Source organism: Peromyscus californicus, unplaced genomic scaffold (assembly GCF_007827085.1).
Source record: "Peromyscus californicus insignis strain IS unplaced genomic scaffold, ASM782708v3 Scaffold_19__1_contigs__length_69161282, whole genome shotgun sequence".
Lineage (NCBI taxonomy): Eukaryota > Metazoa > Chordata > Mammalia > Rodentia > Cricetidae > Peromyscus > Peromyscus californicus.
The window spans coordinates 9,423,601-9,443,511 of record NW_026294491.1 but is presented as its reverse complement, the minus strand read 5'-3'; the positions used below and the strand labels follow the sequence as shown (position 1 = coordinate 9,443,511).

At 51.1% G+C, this 19,911-nt stretch overlaps 1 protein-coding gene across 1 annotated transcript in view; it reads right to left on the bottom strand.

The window, feature by feature from the left end:
- Trpm2 (transient receptor potential cation channel subfamily M member 2) overlaps positions 1 to 13,365 on the bottom strand; it is a 50,126-nt gene extending 36,761 nt beyond the window's left edge. Inside the window, exons 1-5 of the mRNA XM_052744556.1 lie at positions 13,265 to 13,365; positions 10,385 to 10,666; positions 9,532 to 9,620; positions 2,999 to 3,167; positions 502 to 682 (exon numbers count right to left, since the gene is read on the bottom strand). Coding sequence (XP_052600516.1) covers positions 502 to 682; positions 2,999 to 3,167; positions 9,532 to 9,620; positions 10,385 to 10,543 — 598 coding nt within the window. The 5' untranslated portion in view covers positions 10,544 to 10,666; positions 13,265 to 13,365. The remainder of the gene's footprint in view (positions 1 to 501; positions 683 to 2,998; positions 3,168 to 9,531; positions 9,621 to 10,384; positions 10,667 to 13,264) is intronic.
- Positions 13,366 to 19,911: the final 6,546 nt, after the last annotated feature.

The following is a 19,911-nucleotide window of genomic DNA, read 5'->3' as shown; positions in this document are numbered from 1 at the left end:
GTTAAGAGTACTGGCTGCTCTTCCAGACAATCTAAGTTCTGTTTCTAGCATCCATGTTGGAAGGCTCACAACCACCTATAACTCCAGCTCCAGGGGATCCAATGTCATCTTCTGTCTTCCACAGGCATCTGAGCACATGTGGCATACACACACATACAGAGAGAGAGAGAGAGAGAGAGAGAGAGAGAGAGAGAGAGAGAGGGAGGGAGGGAGGGAGGGAGGTACACAGGCACTAAGTAAAAATAAATCTTTTAAAAATAAATCTAGCACATTAGCACATGGCAGTGGTATGTGACTATAAACATCATGGAAATAAATAGTGTGAGCTGAGAGGCAACTAGGCGTCAAGGGAAGTGCTGTCTATAGACCCAAGGAATCTGGCCCAGGCCAGGGTGTGAACTCAGCTATCCCCAAGAGTTTTCCAGTACAGATGATGCTGATCCCCAAAGATCCCCTTCATCCTTCTTGTACTCACGGCCCGGGCAGGGCCTCAGCACTCACCTGTAGTTTGGGCCACCTTGACCAGGCCTCTCCGGAAGATGCTCTTCAGCCTCAGCTTCATGTTAAAGTTCTTGGCCCCGCCGGTCACTGAGATGAGGAGGTTGGGGACATCCAGGCCCCAGTGCTGGGTCATGAGTTGGTAGATGACACTGGAGGGCGTGTCCTGGGAGACCCGGACATACTGCAGGGGAATCATGGGCTGGTGAGGGGACCTTGCAGGAGACACAGCGGTGAGGAAACCTCACCAGGTACAAGGACACCCTGCAGGGGACAGTGGGGGCATCTTGCAGGGCAAGGGAACTGAGCAGGGGACAGAAAGAGAACCCTGCAGGAGACAGTGAAGGAACCCTGAGAGAATGGCTTCACCCTTCACATTCTACACAGAGTGGGCTCACCTGTGCCCTGCCTGCTCGGCCTGGGGCTGGACACCTTGAGTTCACACCCAGGAGGAAAAGTAGCCAGCAAAACATAGTTAAGTCATGGGTTATAAGAAGAAAGAGGAGGTGAGGCCCAGAAGAGAGGCCCAAGCACAGGGGCTCCCTAGGTAAAGCCAGACTATTCTTTACAAAGCCCCTAGGCCCAGCTTCCTCTCCCATACTTCCTCTTTCCTCATCCCCTCTGCTTAGGGGGCACCTCAGACCGCCCTCCACAAACACCCTCCTTATGCCACCCCCTGCACTGGCTCCTCCGTGTGGTTTGACCTCCATCCCATCTGCTTCCTGGTCTCCTCACACTCCCACCCCTGATCTGTCACTGGGTTTACTGGGCTTGGCCCTGCTCTGTGTACACATGGTCTGCCTCTGAGAAGGGTGAGGGCAGGGGAGGGGAGGGGGCAGCCCCTTGGCTTCACACTCCAGAATACCTTAAGCTCATGGTGGGCGTTGTGTGTGTGTGTGTGTGTGTGTGTGTGTGTGTGTGTGTGTGTGTGTGTGTGTGAGTGTATGCGTGTGTGTGTGTGTGTGTGTGTGTGTGTGTGTGTGTGTGTGCACGTGCACACACCTGGGATGGAATCCAGAGACCCATGTATGCCAGGCAAGCACTGCAGCCCACATCCCATGGTGGACTTTTCCACTCTGGTTAAATCAACTGTCTAAGGAGCTCCAGCTTGACTAGAATTCACCCAAGAGACCCTAATGGGCAGGATGACGGACATCACAAAATCCAAAGGGACATCAGGAGTCTCCAGAGCAAGCAGGACACAGCATAACAACGAAGAACGCTAATTGATACCACAGTGCCTGTCAGCCCTCACAGCAGCTGTTCTCACAGGGAGGAGCAGGGGTCCAGGACCACCCTCTCATGGACCTGCTCTTGGACTGTAAACCACATGGCGTCCAGAAGGAAAGGGGCTATGGGCTCACATTGCGGGTGCTCTAGTTTAAACATGAAATGCTCCCCATGAAAGGCTCATGTGTTTGAACATCTGATCTCCAGTTGGAGGTGCTGAGACGCTATGGGACCTTTAGGAGGAAGCGTCTCTCTGGAGGAAGTGTTTGCTGGTCGCTGGGGAGCAGGACTTAGTGGTGGTAGCCCGACTTCCCTTGTTATCTCTCATCTGTCGCTCTCTCTCTATCTCATCTATCTCTTGACCCACCAGGCTGCAGCCAGCAGCCTCAGCCCCTCCCCCGCCCCACAGCTTCAAGCACCTGGAACTCCATCGAGTCTTCTCAACCACAATGGACTGTATCTCTTCAAACCGGAAGCCAGAATAAATCCTTTACTCTAGAAACAGCCTTTTGTCACGGGGCAAGAAAGTACCATGATGGGGACACACACTCTCAGAAGGGGATTCACTGAGGTCAGGACACACCTTATGGTTCTCAATGAATGTGTCCCACTCACTGGTACAACAGGAGTACTATCCCCTACCACTAACTGTCCCTGGCTTGGGACTGTCCCTGTCACTGCCCTTGGAGAAGCAGCTGGAGCCAGGAGGTTGTCAGGTTAAGAACCGGGACTGGGGATCAGCCGGTTTCACACCCACCATGGCTCTGCCTATCATAGCTTTGAGCAAGAGGTGAGACCTCCCCATGCCTCTCTTCCTGACCTGAGGCCAGGTGACGGGACCTCCTCCTTCACCTGTGTCTGCATCCCCAGCCCAGGGTACAGCCACCTGCAATGGCTCCTGCCTCTGCTTCCCACACGGGGGTTTCTCCCTCTCCCCTCCCTTCCGGAGACCTCACCACCACTCAGAAGCCAATCACATCTGTGCTAGGTCCTGAGTTCTCCTCCTCATTCCTCTAGACCCAGACAGACAGTAGACCCTTCAGAATGAGCGCATACCTCCCACGGGAAGCCCTGCACGCCTCCCTCTGCTCACAAGCCTCTCGTTTGCCTGAAGAGTGCACACCACCCCCATGCCATTCCTCAGTGTATAGTGGGTTCCAGGCAGCTAGATGCCTACTCTCATTCTCCCCCCCCCCAACCCCCCCTCCAGGAAATCTGCTACAGTGTCATAGGGGCCAACATAGCGAAGAGTGAGCGTAATGGAACCCACCTTCCCTGCTTTCTGGCTCAGGCCTGTGAAAACGATGTCGCCAAAGGCATCTGTAGGCATCTCATGGACATGCTTCTTTGGGTCCCACTCCTTGCCCTGAAAAGTGTGAGGCTTGATGGCCACCTCCAAGTGCTGCTCATGGGTGTAACCACATTCACACACTACTTTCCTGTGAAGATACCAAGGTTATCATGGGAATGAAATGCCTCTGATGCTCTCTCTCTACCGGGACATCAGGGGGACCAGAGGAGAGCCAGGACATTCATCCCACTCAGCAGGTGACAAGACACCTGCCTGAGTGTCAAGGGGACCCTGTGGGCAGTGAGCATGAGGCATCCTTGCCCTCCCAGCCAGGCAGCATCAGTCAGGAACTAAACAGAGATAGCCAGTGAGCTTGGACTTTGAACTTTTCCCCTGTGGCAATAGTGAGATTCTGCCTCTCCCTCCCTCAGAGCCAGGACCCATCTGAAACTCAAAAGCCAGAAAAATCATGAGTCTTGTCCTCAGCAGCTAGGACAGACACCCACACCAGGATGGTACAGGTGTGGGGACCATCCGGCGAGGAATTTACACCAACCAGGTTAAAAATTCTTCTACAAGTGACTAGAAACACCCTGAATCCAAACTGCAGCTTCTAGAAAGACAGAGTACGGCAACTGGAAATCTCAGCAAAAGGTAAGGACTGAGGGAGAGAAAATAAACCAAAATAGAAATGCATAGACACAGAGCCACGGGAGACCAGCAGGATCATCCGAGTCCCAGAAAAAAGAGAAAAGCCGAGCCAGCAAAGCCGTGTAAAGAAATAATGTCCTATTTCCTGTTGACCCACCCCTGGCCAGCCAGCCAGGCTATGTCTCTGTGGATCAAAATGCCAAAGACCTGCGTGGAGTGACCATAGGACTCAAAGCATTTGAGCGCCAAAGTGGTATGAAGAAAGTGCTTCTCATTTTTATTACTAAAGCAAGTAAAACATGAGGTGATGTTTACAATCAGCTTAAGTAAATACAAGTACAGCGAGTTTATACGCCTAGTGCTATGTCTTTTCATCTTTGGTTCTATGAAAAGAACCAAGAATATTCCTTCCAAGGCCTTTGCCTTCCCCACAGAGATAATGTGGACACGCCATGGGGATTTCCTTCGTGTCTTTGTTTTGAAGTGCATTCACTTATCATGGTTCATGCAATCCTTTCTAGAAGGCCACCTGGTGGGAAGAACACTCTGCACGTTGCCCCATCCATAGTCCAGAGTAAGTTCACAGTTTCCTTACACAGGCTCTCCCAACTTCCCACGTTTGCTTTAAAAATAAAAACACATAAATAACTAAACCTACAGATCCGAGACTCTGAGTGACGAACAGCGCAAACCCAGAGAGACACGTGCTAAGAGATGACATCATCAAACTTCCAAAACCAAAGAAGAAAAAAAGCCGGAGAGCAGTGAGGCCAAAATGGCACCCGCTGATTTCTCTCCCCTACAAGGCTCTTGTTTTTGTTGTTTTGCTAATCTGTATGAGTGCTTTGCCTGCATGTGTGCCTGGTGCCCAACTAGGCTAGAAGATGACATTAGATTCCCTGGATCTGGAGATAGAGACAGAGATGAGCCACTATGGGGGTCCTGGGAATTGAACCCTGGTACTTTGAAAGAGCAGCCAGTGCTCTTCATCACTGAGCCATCTACCAGCCTCACAGAGATCCGCCTGCCTCTGCCTCCCGAGTGCTGGGATTAAAGGTGTGTGTCACCACCGCCCAGCTTAAAAACAACACACTTCTTATCAGACACCATGGAAGCCACATAAAGAGGTGCAGGGCTGAAAGATTAAAAACTACAACCCAGACTTTTACAGCCAGTACATCTATCCTTTGAAAATGAGGTCAAGGGATGCTGTTAGCTGAACTACCATTAAGGAGACTTGTCAACAGCAGATCAAGTTCGGAGAATGGCTAAAGGGGGTGGGGGTGGGGCTCAGGTGGCGGGGTATTCCCTAGCATACTCAGAGGCCTGGGTTCGATCCCCAGCACTGCATGAACCACCCCTGGGACCCAAGTATTCAGGAGGTGGAGCTAGAGGCAAGAAGACCTTAAATTCAAGGTCCCCTCCAGCTACATAGGGAGTTCAAGGCCAACGTGAGCTTCATGAGACCCTGTTTTTTTAAAAAAAATGACAAAGGAAATTATCTAACCAGAAGTGGAAGGATAAAGGAAGGCATTCTGAATATCAGAGAGGAAGATGAAGCAATAGAAAGTAAAAACGTGAGTAAATATATTTCATTTCTCTTAAGTTTTTTTTTTGTTTGTTTGTTTGCTTGCCTGCTTATGTTTGGTTTTGTTTGTTGGTTGTTTTTTTTTGTTTTTTTTTTGTTTTTTGAGACATGGTTTCTCTGTGTAGTTTTGGTACCTGTCCTGGATCTTGCTCTGTAGACCAGGCCTCAAACTCACAGAGATCCGCCTGGCTCTGTCTCTCAAGAGCTGGGATTAAAGGCATGTGCCGCCACCGCCTGACTTTCTCTTAAGTTTTTAAAATGATGTTTGGTGGTTGAATTGGGTCAGACATGGTATTCTAAACAACTGGAAGTGAGGAGTGGCAAAAGGAGGCATTTCTACAGTCGATTGCAACTCAGTGTATCAACACTCATGGATTGTGACACACTTTGTTGGGTAACTTCAATAACCACAGCAGCCACCAAGAAGCTGAACTGAAACAGAAAGAAAACAAAGAACAAAAACAAAATGGCAGATTGAAGCCCCCAACGCAGCAATAACATTAAATAGTATTAAATATTAAATGTAAGTGATTCAATTTACCCATCGAAAAACAGAGACTACACCAGGCATGGTGGCACACGCCTTCAGTCCCAGCAGAGTGCACTCTGACCACGGCTGACCTCTCAGTTTTGATACAGCATCACTGTTATACGGAGCAGAGCTCCTGGGCCCAGGGGGCTGGCATATCGTTCCTTTAAATCTGTAATTATTTCCAAATTAGACGTTGAACACATTATTCCAAATTAGAATAGAAGCCCAGTACAAAAGGGAAGAGGCAAGCATAATATACTGAGCCCTACAAAAGACAAGGTACAGCTGAGGCCAAGGACGTGTCTAAACCAGATGGACTCTGACCCAGACAAGCAGGAGAAGATGCCTGGGTCGGGAGAGGCAACCGTGTCTTCCCACCACGGCTGCTGCCCAGTTTGGGAGTTTCCACCTCAGTTTCTCCAAAGTTATCATGAGGGGTTACATTCCCTGGCTCCACTCTGAAAAATCATACAGACCCCTGAAAGAGACTCCAGACACTTTTTTTGTTTGTTTGTTTTTGTTTTTGTTTTTGGTTATTTGAGACAGGGTTTCTCCATGTAGTTTTGGTGCCTGTCCTGGATCTCTCTCTGTAGACCAGGCTGGCCTCGAACTCACAGAGATCCGCCTAGTTCTGCCTGAGTGCTGGGATTAAAGGCGTGCACCACCACCGCAGCCTGCTTGCAGGAATCTTAAGGAACTCTTGTGTGGTCTCCCTTTGTGGCTGGGATTAGGGTGAAGGCAGTGGCATGCCCCCAAGATAAGACCTGGCTGTTGTATCTCGGTCTGATGATGGCAAGGATCCCACTAGGTAATACCAAGCTGTCTCCCTTCTCTCTTTTCTTTGGCGAAATGAGTTTTTACACCCCCCAAGGTGTTCTCCATCCTGGCTCAGAACATAAAGCTGTGCTGTGACAGATAACCTAGAAATTCAGCAACTAGACACTCTTGGCCTGTTTGGGCGTAAACAAGAATAACATACGGAGAGGAAGGGAGAGTTCTTGGGGGATATCCAATGCTTCAGAGTCCCTCTCCCAGATGGGATGATCCTGGCCTCACTCAGCACTCATGCTTTAATGCTGAAGACACCCCCAAGCCCACTTCAACCTCCCTACTTTAAGGATGCAGAGTGGGAAAGAGATAATGTGCCCAGAGAGAGGGAGAAATGTTCAGCAACATGGGGAACGTCTGGCCTGGGGTAGCAACGGTCCAAAGGGACATGAGACACATCCATGCTGAGCTAAGGGTGGCCATTGGTACTGGGGGGTCTAAGAAGCCAGGGGGATGGAGTCAGGCAGTGAAGGTTCCAGGCCTGACAGGAGAAAAGGGGGAAAGGAAGTTCCTAAAGCAATTGGTGGCTATGTTGGTGACTTCGCTCCTAAGTTCTGTCCTGATAGGAAAGATGCTGGCCGCTTCCTCTGCTCCTCTGCTGTGCCACAGGCAATCATAGAGCAGAGGCATACTCTCAGACATCTGTCCTTGGCTCCAGGGACAGGTGCAAAGGAAAGATGCAAGACAGGTGCCTGTCCCTCACCCACCCAGTACCATGGACAGGGGATCCTCCTGCTAGGAAGTCAGCCTTCCACCTGGAGGCAGGGAACAGGACCCCTACCCACCAGGTCTATCCTGCTGCTATAATATGACACTTGCTGAACACTGGTGTTCCTTCTGGTTTGCAACTAAGTGGCCACATAATTGTCAGGACATACAGGCTCTGTGGTGGTTTAAATGAGAATGACCCCCATAGGCTCATGTATTTGAAGACTTTGTTCCCAGGTGGTGGAACTGTTTGGGAAGGATTAGGAGGTGTGGCCTTGTTGAAAGAGGTGTGTCATTGGGAGTGTGCCTTGATCATGGTATCTCTTCATGGAAATAGAACAGTAACTAGGGCTCTCTCTGGCTTCTAAGAAGAAGCTCCATCATAGGCACCTGGAGAAGGCACTTTCACAGCCACGACCCTCCACTTTAAGCACAATCATGTAGCTCTCCCCACTCTCAGTGAGCATGTGGGGTGGCCTTGGGAACCCCCAAGCTCACACCAAGCACATCAACTGAATCAGCATTTACTTTCCCTCTAGGCCCTGCCTAGCCTTGGGAAGTGAGACTGATTACCTCACTTCTGAGTTTCTGAGCAAAGTCAGCATGTGGGAGGCACACAGAAGCTGTGACCCATGTCCCTTCCCCTGGTCTCCTTGGGGCATGATGAAGGCTGTTCTTCCCACATGGCGGCCCTGGTCCCTTCCTGTGTTGGTTCCTTGGTGTCCATAGAGAATGGATCCTAGGTTCCACAGACATGGAGACCCCTCCCATGTGTCCTAGCATTTGCATAGAACGCATAGTCATTCTCCTCTAAACCAGGAGTTACAGGGTGGATGCCACAGGAGCCATTTCATTGCTTGGAGACTGACGTGAAAAGAAGCCTGTGTGGTTTTTAGGACAGACACAGGTTTGTTCTGCTATTTTTTAGTTTGCTGAAAACTGATTGTCCCCTGGATACAGTAGGGTTCCTGGTGTGAAGCTGTGAGCAACAGTGGTGACCTCTCCCTCTAGGACCTATTTCTAGACCCAGCAACAATGACACTCTTCCCTGAAGAGAAACCAGGCCAGGGTATGGGCCCCAAAGCCTCCATGACTCTGGGTTTCCACTGACCACACCTGGAGAGGTCACAGGGCTCAGAGGCAACATGATCACATCCTTCGCCATGCCCTTCAGAACAGAGGGGCCAGACACCAGCTGTGTCTCTGGCCCAGGAAGTCATAAAGCCGCTCAGCCTTGGTTGTAGCCCCAAAGGACCTGAGCAGTGAGCATAAAGACAAGCGCTAAGCCCCCGGGCACAGCACAGCTATCAGTGGGAACAAGAAAGACACGAGCATGCTGCGGGGGAAGGCTATGTCCTGTACAGTTGTGGGATCCAGAATGGCCACCCTGCAGAGGTGGTATCTGCCATCGGCCTTGAGGAGAAAGTAGGAGTTCTCCAGGGTAAAAGGAAGAGAAGGAGGTAGGTGGTTGAATAGAGGGCTACTATCATGAATCATCACCTAGTTCTGTCTCAGGGACCCCCACCTCAGAGAGCAGTGTCTAAGGGTGCTGCATTCCTAGGAACAGGGATAAGGCCCCCCATTTGCTCCATAGTCCCTCTGACTGGCCCAACTCACAGGCAGTCCCATCTGGGGAACGGCAATATCCAGCTGCTTCGAGTGACCACAAATGCCTCCAACCTGGTCTTAGAGACCATATTCTCACTGTGGGCTAAGTGAAGGGAGAAAAGGCAGCCCAGAGATCTTGCAGCAGCAGGACCCTCCGACATGGCTTCTAAGGACATTTAGCCTGTGGACTTCCCCTGGGTCCCTACAGTTCCTGGATTCCTGACTCTGGAGACCAAGAAGCTCCAAAGACATGTAATGGAGCCCTGGTCCACCAGGCTTGATCTGAATGTTGCTCTGCACAGCCCCATTCACTGGTCACTGGACAGGTCATCCAACCCTCTGCCACAAGCCAACCTATTTGCAAAGCACAATTCATGCCCCCAGAGGACTCTTAGGGAAGTGAAGGAGATGGACTGGGCATGTTCCCCAAGTGTCTCCTGAGATGAGATGGAGAGACTTGGGGATTCTCAACCTGGAATGAACACCAGATGCTCCTTTACAGGCCCTGGCTGAGACCACACAAGTGGGTCTGATCAGCCATTCACACTTTGTCAAGAGAAATGGATCAGAGACCTTAGTCAAAACCATGCCACTTACCCTGCATCAGAGAGTTTGGAGCTTTCCACAAAATACACACATTCCTTCTTCTTGATGTTTTCAGGAATCCATGAGCTGAGGTTTTCTTGCTGGGAGTAAAAAGGAGCATGTTGACATTGTGAAGCCACATACCCCCAGGCCTCCCTTAGACACCTGTCTGCTCCCTGACCAGCTTCCATTGAGGGACCCAAAGCCACCTCAAAACTTAAAAGCACCCTTGCTTGGGCTCTGGGTGTGTACTCAAGAGACAGGCATGAGACTATACAATTGTTTTCTCTTGGGGATACTTTGTCCTCAGCGCTTCACAGGTTATATGTCCACATTGCTTTCCCTGGGGATGGTATGATATGAAAAGACCATCTAGGGTAAAAACCTGGTACCTGGCTTTGAAGACACCCTGCCGTCGGTCTGACCACATACTCAAATGTTTCGACATGATTACTCAAGGGCTTTTGGCAACACTAGCCTGGGACCTGAGGTGATGCCCCTGGACTCCACAGAAAGGGGAACTAGAGTTATTGTAGGACAGGGTAAGAAAAGCGAGGGCTTCCATCATCTGGCAGGAAGCCTCCTTGTCCACCTGGCCATTTCCCACATGGTGAAGAAAGGGGAAACAGCTGTGGCAGGGCAACACTCAGTAAGCAATCTGGCTGGTGCTTTATCATATCCCCACCTCTCCTCTCCCAGGGAGCACTTCTGGGTTGGAGGCCCTGAGGTGGGCAGACCCAGGTAAGAGATGGGCCTACCCTATGGCCATTGACTGCCTGGACTAGCCCAGGGCGACCTAACCAACGGTAACCATTGGACTGCTTCTGTGGCCCAGGATATAACAGGCCAGCCAGCGGGAGCCTACCTTCTCAATGAAGGGGCACAGAAGTCTCCTGCTCTTGTGAAGGCTGCTATTGCTTCGCCGGAGATTGGGGACCATGCCCAGATCAGCGGCCCTCCTGGCCTCCACCCCAAAGCCCTCCTCTTGCTCAGAGCCAGTTCTTCTCCGGTCTAAGGACTCCATCCTCCACAGTTCCAGATTCACTCCAGGAGTGAAGAGCTCTAGATGCCTTCAGGAAAGTCTTTTCTCATTTGTGAGGCTGGGGGTTCTGGAAAAACACCCCAACAGAGAGGTACTGAAATGCATCTGAAAGAGGAAGACGAGGCTGTGGTTCTAAGAGGCACGCCCACCTGTTTCCTCTGTGACGTCTTGGTCAATTTCCCCTGTGTCCGCCTGGTCATCCAGAGTTCTGTCACCTTGGACAGTCTACAAGCACACATGTATCTGAGGACCCTGGGAGTCCATCCCTAACGGTTGCAATCTCAGGTGTCTCCATAGCTCCGCCATTCACCAGCTCCCTGGATGAGCGCCCAGACCAGTAAAGGGAGGCAAATTCCTGTGGCCACCACTTGCCCTGGTGTGTGACCTATAGTTCTGCATCTCATGATTACAGAAATCAGTTGGCTTCTTTCATTTTCCAAAAGGAAAACGAAAACCTCTACTTCCCGCAAAGTAGGTTCTGGGAAGTACCGTAACGCTACATCGTGAGACACCAGCTGTCAACCACAGCCAGCCTGCTGGCGCAAACCCTTCCTCCCGGGCTCTGTTTTGCCGAGGCCACAAGAAGCTGCCCATTTTCCTCAGTTAACAACTAAAAAAATCCGTAGTGGCACACACCTTTAATCCCAGCACTTGGGAGGCAGAGGCAGGCAGATCTGTGAGTTCGAGACCAGCCTAGTCTACAAAGTTAGTTAGTTCCAGTACAGCCAGGGCTACACAGAAACCCTGTCTCAAAAAACAAAACAAAACAAAACAAAAAACAAAACAAAACAAAAAAACCAAAAACCAAAGGTATTCAGTTCTGCAGGACTTCCCTGGACCTGAGATGCACCCCTCAATGCTGACCTGTGATGCTAATCACCCTTCATTGTACTACTCCAGCAGGTATAAAAGAGGATTGCCAAGGGGTAAAAACCAACCACACACCTCAGCCTCACCCTGCACTGAACATCACTTCTCAACACCAGGTCCTCAAGCTATTTTTCTGCCTAGTTGCCGGTCAACTCGCCCTCCTCGGGGCTCTTAGGGCTGAACGGTAGCTACAGTTGCTGGCTTCAGGCAGATGCTCTGGCCCACCCCACCCCCATTTTGTCCCTGGGCAGCTACCCTGAGATAGCCTACCCTCCAAATGCCAGGAGTACAGTAGGCATAAGTACACAGCAGGAGTGTCTGATGTCTTCTCCTGTCCTAAGGACTCCGAGGTACTTGGATCCAGATTCACATTCAGACAGCTGCTCTCAGCATGGCCGCTGGGTCTCTGCAGATATCCTGGAAATCCAGCTGCAAACAGCCCTGAGATGCCCACTCCCCTAGACCCATAACAGCCCTCAGGCCATACTGTGACCCTGGCTCAGCCTCTTTCCCTCCCCATCCTCTGCCCAAAAGGAGTAAAAGGCACTCTGAGACCCAGGATTGACAATGACCTTACTCAGTCCGTCTAGCCTCCAGGGGCCTTCCCCAGACACTGACACCTATATGAAGCTTTTCCCACACTAGCTTACAGCTAAAAATCTCCACAAGCAACTGGTATAGGGGTGTGTGTCCAGAGCACTCCAAAGGCAAAAGAATGAATGGACAGACAGACAGACAGAGAGGATTTGGCAGTACCTATACCCTGGATACAAGATGTATAACATGACATCTGTTAATCTATTTGTCTGGGTCGTCTAGTCTACCTGAAGTAGCAAGCAGGCTGGGACAGAGCAGGACCCCTACGTGGGATGAGCCTCCAAATCTGAGCTCTACACACAGGCACTAGTAGAGACAGAAAAAAGGGGCTCAGACGTAGGGGGAGGGGGGCAGTGGCACACCCTCCCCTACAGCCTCACAGCAACTGAGTCCAGCTACCTGAGATAACCCTCATTAGGAATGGATGTATAGCCAAATGCAACTGGACTCTGGGAACATCTTCCAAACTGACATTTGAGCTCAGGACCTCCAGACCCAGGGTGTGTCTGGCCACCCACCCCAGTGCACAGATGTACCAGAAAACATAAGGGACTTCATTGCTGGGAGTGGGGCGGGGGGGGGGGGGGGGGATGAGCCCTGGCTGGTGGCTAAGACATGTGGCACCTTCTCTACCTTGCTCACTGTAAACTCTATGGCACTCAGGTTTCCTGCTAGTTCCCTGCTTGCTCCCCAGGCATCCTGGACATACCAGCCTGGAAAGCACTTCGATTAAGATAGACAACTAGACACAGGAAAGGACACAGGAGCTAATGTCCCAGTCCCCTGTGAGGGTCCAGAGCGAGAGCCAGGAGCCGTACCGCGGTGTGGGCACAGATCACACCGGCTGACACTGAGTCTGCGCCGCGCCGCCGTGTACTAGCTCCAGAGTTTGTACCTAGATGCAGGTCAAACCCTGCAGCCCCTCAACACCGCAACTTAAGTCCCATCCTAGGGCACGCCCTCCCCCCACCCAAGCCGAAATCTCTGCACCAGAGAGCAGACCGCACTCCAGCCCATGCCTGCACCAGGGTCCAAGACTCAGTCTTTGCACTTTCTTAAGCCACACTCAAAGGACACAGCAACCCGAGCCCCTGCACCACGCATTCCCTCCCGGTGCTGAGGAGCACCCTCCCCGCATTCCGCCTGTGCCCCTGCAACCAGCACTCCCTTCCCCCGACTGAACCCGCATTTCCTCTCCAGATGCTGGGTCAGCGCCCCTTCACCAGCGCCGGGTACCTGCTCAGAGGCTGTGCACCCCAGCGTCACTCTGCGCAGCTGCGCAGGACGGCAGCCCTGACCCGCATCTCAGGGCTAGGCGCAGCCTGAGTGGCCCGCCCCGCACTCTGCGTCACTCAGCCTGATTGCGTGGCAGCGGCAACTAAGAACGTGAAGCCAAGCATGTGCTGGGCCCCCTGAGATGCTCTACCTGCGGGTCAGTCAGCCTTCTCAGGACACCTAGTGACAGACGCTCAGAAAATGGCCTTTGCGGGCTGAGGGTCAGGTCTTTGCAAAGCGTAAAGCCTTGTCTCCAAGCCCTGAACCACAAGGGCAGCCTGGGAGAGAGTCAGGGGCACCTTTGGACCTGAGCCTAGTTAAGTACCCAACATGCACCTATCTCAGAACCCTCCTGCTAGAAGTCCCTCGCAGCTACTTTCACAGTAGCAGCACCCAAAGCCAAATAACAATTCCCAGGGAGTGACGTTGGACCTGAGGGCAACGTCAGCCTCAGGATCCCCCAGATGTGTCCCACAACAGAGGGGACAGGAAGAACCCAAAGGATCAATCCCAAATTGAGCCTGCAGCAAGGCTGGTTCCAGAACCCAAAGATGCACCCCACCCCCAACACACACACATCCCAGTTACCCTGCAAGTGTTGTACCTGGTTCCTGAAAGTGACAAGGACTTCACTGACTCCTAAGAAGATGGCTGTGACTTCCTCAACCATTCTTTCATCCCAAAATCACACTCTGCCTTCTCCATTCCCAACACCAGTAGACAATGCCCAGCAGAACTCCTGAGCCCCTGGCCTCAGTGCCAGGAAAGTGAAGAGGATTGATCTACGGTCTCTGATCTAGATAGCGGGGGATCTGCCCAGGAAGTCATGCCTGGCCAGCAGCTTCCTCCCTCCTCTCCTCCCCAGGGTGCTAGTTCCCTGTCCAGATCCTGATTCAGCATGTACTTACTATTGAAGGTCCTTTCTGCAACTACCCTGTGGCTTCCCCACCTGAGATGAGCCAACCAGCCTGGCTCATTGAGGTTGCCCACCATCTCCCCCTCTGAGGAGCCACCCCAGTCTGGATGGAGCCATGGCAAAGAGACACTATTTGCAGGGACAACATTTTATAGCTCTTTTATGGCATGTTATTAGAAATAAATGCAATGGGAGGGGCTGTCTCTCCTCCAGATCAGCGGCGAGGTGGTGGGTCCCGGGCCAGGCAAATGTACACATGGTTATCAGTGCTGTGACTGCCCTGCTAGGCTGCATGCTGTGCGGGCACCCGGATCTCATCCCTGTCCACTGCTGTGTTCCCAGTGCCTGGCAACCATAGGTCACTGCGTGGTAGGTTATAAGACAAGCTGCCACTCAGAGGAGACAGACCCAGATCTAGGGTAACAAGTAAGGAAACGTATACCCCCCATACCAGCAGCACATGGACCTATGCTTCTTCCCTACAACATCTCATTAACTGAAATCACTATGGCAAGTTAATATTTCATAAGACAGTAATTGCAGCACGGCCAGCTGGTGAACAGACTGGCCTCTGGTTCCAAGTAGCCCAGGGTCCCTATGGGAACATCATCTAAGGTGAATTGGCCAGTGAGTTTCATCTCCCATGAAGTGTCTGTGCTGTGTGGCCCTGAGTGGCTCCTTTTCTTTTAGAGAAGAACCACAGGTTACAGGATGGCCATATCACATCTTCCAAGATGCCATCAGAATGGCATTTATGAAATATCCATCCATAAAAAACGATGGCACCATCCATAAAACTCAGATGCAGCATGTGCTGATCTCGCCAGAAAGTCGCCTCAAGTCTGACGAAAGAGATATTCAGCACAAAAAAAAATTTTTTTTTTCAAGGCATGGACATTATGCCCAAGACAAAAAGGCCCTGCTTGGGCAGCAAAAAGGAAAAACCACAGAAATGTGGTGATCCGCTGGCTCTCTGCATGGAGGTCACAGTGAGGAGCAGAACTGAGGAAGCAAGGCTGTGGAAGGAGAAGAGGTCTGAGCCCAGAGCACCACACTTTCTCCTAGAGTACAGTAGCTGGTCTGTCCCAGTGCCACCTTTGTGTTAGGAAACGCAGCTACAGGGGGTGTGTAAATGGACGAGCATGGCTGTGTACCAATAAAACTTTATTTACAAAAAAAAAAAGAAGAAAAAGAAAAACAGGAATAGTGCCAGAGTTGAAGATGATAATCAGGCTTGAGAGTGGGGAACATCCTCACTTTTCTTCATTGAGGGAGACAGTGGGTCCTCTGCATTCCAGAAACATCTCAGCAAAAGGACTGCTTGTGAAACTCAGTGGTGAGAAAGCACACAGGAAGTTGTAAGAAAAGCAGCCAGTGTCATCTGGGAACTCCCCACTCACTACAATACTGCTGAATGCTAACACAGGCACAATATCATCCTGAGAGCTGGATTGACCCCAGAGCCCAAAAGGTCACACGACATGTTCAGTAAAAGTCAACAGCACATACCCACACATAGGCACACACATATACACATAGTTAAAAATAGAAATAAAAATCTAACAAAAAGGTCTGTCTTTTAATAAAAATCTTTAAAAAAAAAACTTTAAAAAGCATATGGATACGAGACGTGAACACACAGCCTATAATGAAATGAGGTTATCCCTTGCTGTTTGTGAGACTCACAAATGCACATGCAGAGCTTTGCATGGTCTGCAGGAGACACATGTGCAGTCGTTCACCGCACCTGCCTCCCCTCTGAGATGAATACCTCACATTGGGGCTGGGAGAGGCCAGGAAGGCCAAGCTTCCACAGCAAGTTCTGAACTGGTCCCAGGAGGACAGAAGAACAGCCAAGGCAGCTGAGCGCTGTCAGATAGATGTCCCCTTTGGGGACCTGTCCTGTGGAACCATAGTAAGGACTGTAGAGCAGGAGCCAGCACCGGTAGCTGTGGTCCCTGGCACCCTGGCTCTAAGTACCAAAAAGACCTCCGGTGGGTTAAAACCATAAGAGGTACCTGGCCCGTGTAACCATTGAGAATGGAGATCAACTGTGATTCAGAAAAGAGTTGCTGTGTGGGGCTGGAGAGCTGGCTCAGACAGCAAGAGCACTTATTGCTCTTGCAGAGGACCCTAGCTCACTCAGTTCCCAGGACCCACATGGCTGCTCACGAGCACCTGTAACTCCAGTTCCTGGAGGTCGGAGGCCCTCTGCTGGCCTCTGTTGGTAGCTTACCAGGGCTGGGCTCGATGAGTTTCATCTTTTGGGGCTTTCAGACAGAGGAAGAAGAAGCAGGGCTGGACAGGAGGAGCACTGTATGGAAAATTCCTTCCCTAGGGAGATGTAAACAATGTTACCCCCCTCCCTGTATAGTCCTAACTTCAAATCACAAGTACAATTTCACCAAAGTTCACCTTGGGGAACCCATGGCATTGCTGGGATTACTTATAAAGAGGTAAGAGATTAGAGGTGGGATCGTGGGGTGGACACCAAAGAAGCTACATTGTAATGTCTTCACTCAGCATGATGATAGCTTCCCCAACAGCCTCACAGATGGAGCCCCTTCCACGAACCTTCCGTCTATATAGTCCCTCACATCCTAAGGCCACAAGGCCTCATGTCATTAGGGCAAAGTTGAATACAAATGGCTGGGAGGAGGGGCTAAACTCTCAAGTGAGGGCCCAATGACCCTCCCCACCCACTCTTTCTATGAGAGAACATCAGTAGTTAACAAGACTACTACTGGCCTCCTGCAAATAGGCACAGTTGGTCTGATGAAGATGGCATTCAACAACAGCCATGTTCCTCTTCTGCAGGGGCAGGAGAAGTGGACCCCCATAGCTGTTTCCTCTGAATTGAAGTTTTTGCTCATTAAGGGAGGAGGGAAGTCTCACAAGATTGAAAAAGCAAAGGAAACCCACAAGGCTCAGGAAGCTCAGAAAGTTACAGGACTCACAAGGCCCCTCCCCAAGGTTAGATAGCCAGCTACAATTGCTGAGGAGAGGAGACTCTCTGAGCGCCACTCACTGCCTGAAACTTGTTCAGGAAGCTTGATGGGTACAGCTCTCGTGAATGGTCACCCATGCCCCTCTAATGAACCCCAACAAACTCATTGGTTCATCAAGCTGGACTGAGAATTGTCTCTCTGTCTACTGTCATTACCCTATAAATGTTTGCTTATGTCTCCCTAGGAAGAGTCACACAACACCAGAGAACGAGCCCTGGCCCCACAGAGAGGGAACACCAGCGGCAGGAAGGGTCAGTGCTGAGGAACCCAACCAGGTGCACAAAGAAGGGCCGCGCTGTTCACAGCCAAGCCAGGATGGCGGCGGCCTGTTCTCCTGGCAGCCAGGACACTGTGGGGGCCCACAGTGACTCCAGCTTGTGACTTGACTTCCATTTCGACTCAAGGTCAGAGAGTCCAAGCTTGTCTTTACTCTCTAAGGCTGGATAACAGGATGTTTGGCCAAAGACGAGGTTACCAGATATCTTATTCCTCAAGGCTGGATAACAGGATGTATGGCCAAAGGCATGGTTACCAGGTGTCTTGAGAATTAAGGAGGTGTTTACACTTGTTTGTATTTGAACCATGGTGTCCTTGAGAGAGGGAGGTCTTTTTGCCTCCCATTTTGGGTAAAAAAATAAAATAAAATAAAAAATAAAAAAATAAAAGGTCCTGAGGAATAAACTGAGGGTGACTCTGGTATTGACTCAGAGTCCTCCCGATGCTATTCTGTGTCTCCATCTTTTTCTTTTACATCGTCTGTGTCTCTATTTTTCATATCTGTAATTTCTCAAACCCTCACTCCTCCATTCAAGACTGTTTGATAGTCTTGAATGTGGGACTGGCAGGACACTATCAGCGCAGTCCCCCTGAAGGACAACAGACTCCAGGTGGGGAAATAGACAGCCAACTCAGGGACAGTACATGACCCAGACAGGGCCAGTCCCCACTTGTGAGCTTGAGGAACTGGGCAAAACACTCTTCCTGCCAGACGTGAGACTGCCAACTTCATACCAAGAGGCCGACCGCAGCGGTCTTAGGCCAGTAGAACACAGGATGAGGAGGCCATGTCCTGAGAGCTGTGGTTGACCAGAGGTGAGAAGCTTCTACTCAAGTTTCTCAGACATGGGAGGCAGTGCTTCAGTTTCGGACTAAGTGAGTTGGGGTTCCTTTCAGGAAAACACGCTCCTCTGCATTTGAAATGAGACCTTTGTTATAGGCGCCCAAATTTATGCAGTTGTTACAGCATACAGAAGTGGAAGTCGGAAGAGAAGCTGCAGGGTTCAGGGAAGCCCCTTAGCGGCCCTCCTGAAGTGGGACAAGGGTGCTTTCAGGATCCGGGGAGCCAAGTGTCCCCCTCTGTAGATGCAGGGCCAGACGGAGAGGGAGAACAGAAGGGCTCTGCTCTGAGTTTGGACCAAGTGGTGCCAGGGTGCTTCTGGGAGTGCGTGTAAGGTGACCATGAGCATAGACTGTTGGCTGCAGCGTAAGAAGGACTACCATTAGACTCTGTCATCTCTCACCACAGTGACCTTCCCATGAGGCCATTGATGCTGTCCCTCCATCTTCCAGATCACATATGTTGCTTCCGCTAACCTGCAGGTCCTCCAGCAGCCACCAAATATGACACCATCTGCAGAAGTCCCAGGGGCTGCAGGACAAGCCTCCCTCTCCTCCTGTCTTCCTAAACCAGAGATGCCAGAGAAACCTGAGAGAAGCAGGTGCTTCCAGGGAGACAGCTTGGTGCTTCAGGAACTCAAGGAACTCAAGCTGAGTCTAGCTCAGCTGCCCATGACTCCTTGGTGAATGAATAAAAAAAAAAAGGACATGACTGCCCCTAGGTATGGTGGAGGAGAAAGTGTATTGGAGATAAAAGGGAGAGCATAATCAGAGACAGGGACATCTGGGAAAGTCAGAGAGGATCCACCAACCAAGAGAGGCGGCTTGAGCCAAGAGACTGGCCAAAAGAGTAGAGGCCAGGTAACCAAAGTGGCTGGGTTATATAGTGAAGGTGAGCTGAGGGAAGGGCAGCCCCTAAACTGGGCTGGAGAAGTTTAGGGTAGGGGGCAGGGTATGCCAGCCATACCCTGTAACAGGTAGGGACTGAGGGATGCTGGGAGAACCTGGTGGCCAGATCCGCTTTGATATGTTAAGTAGGCACCCCATTCATCCTGGTTATGAGATCTAACACTCAGGGCAGGAAAAGTCACAGCCCTGAAAGCCAAGGTCCCCCCACTGCTTCAGTCAGACCTTCATGGTGGCAGGGCTATGCAGCAGGGCCTCTTTCCTCAGACCCTTCCCCTATCAAGAATCTCCGGGAATAGCCTCTTTGCAGGGAAGTCTCAATGGGGACAGCAATGGTCAAGGACCAGATACCAAGACTGGAAAAGCTGCAGAACCAGGGCCTGCCCGCAGCCTGACCCGCCTCATTCTCTGCCTGCACCACCCCTGCACCTTGGCCACTCCTGTCTAGGTAAAAAAGGAATGAACCAGGGTAGTCAACCCCAAGCTGAACAGGGTAGCAATTCCACATTTTCCCATCAGCCTTTGGCTCACCAGAGTTTAGTACAATGTGATACAACTCCACCACAGGCCAAAGTCTCTCCCAGGACAGAAAGGGGAGTAGGAGATGCCTACCTCCTCCTATCAGACACTCCTGCTCCGTGTCTTGGCCCCAAATATCTTCT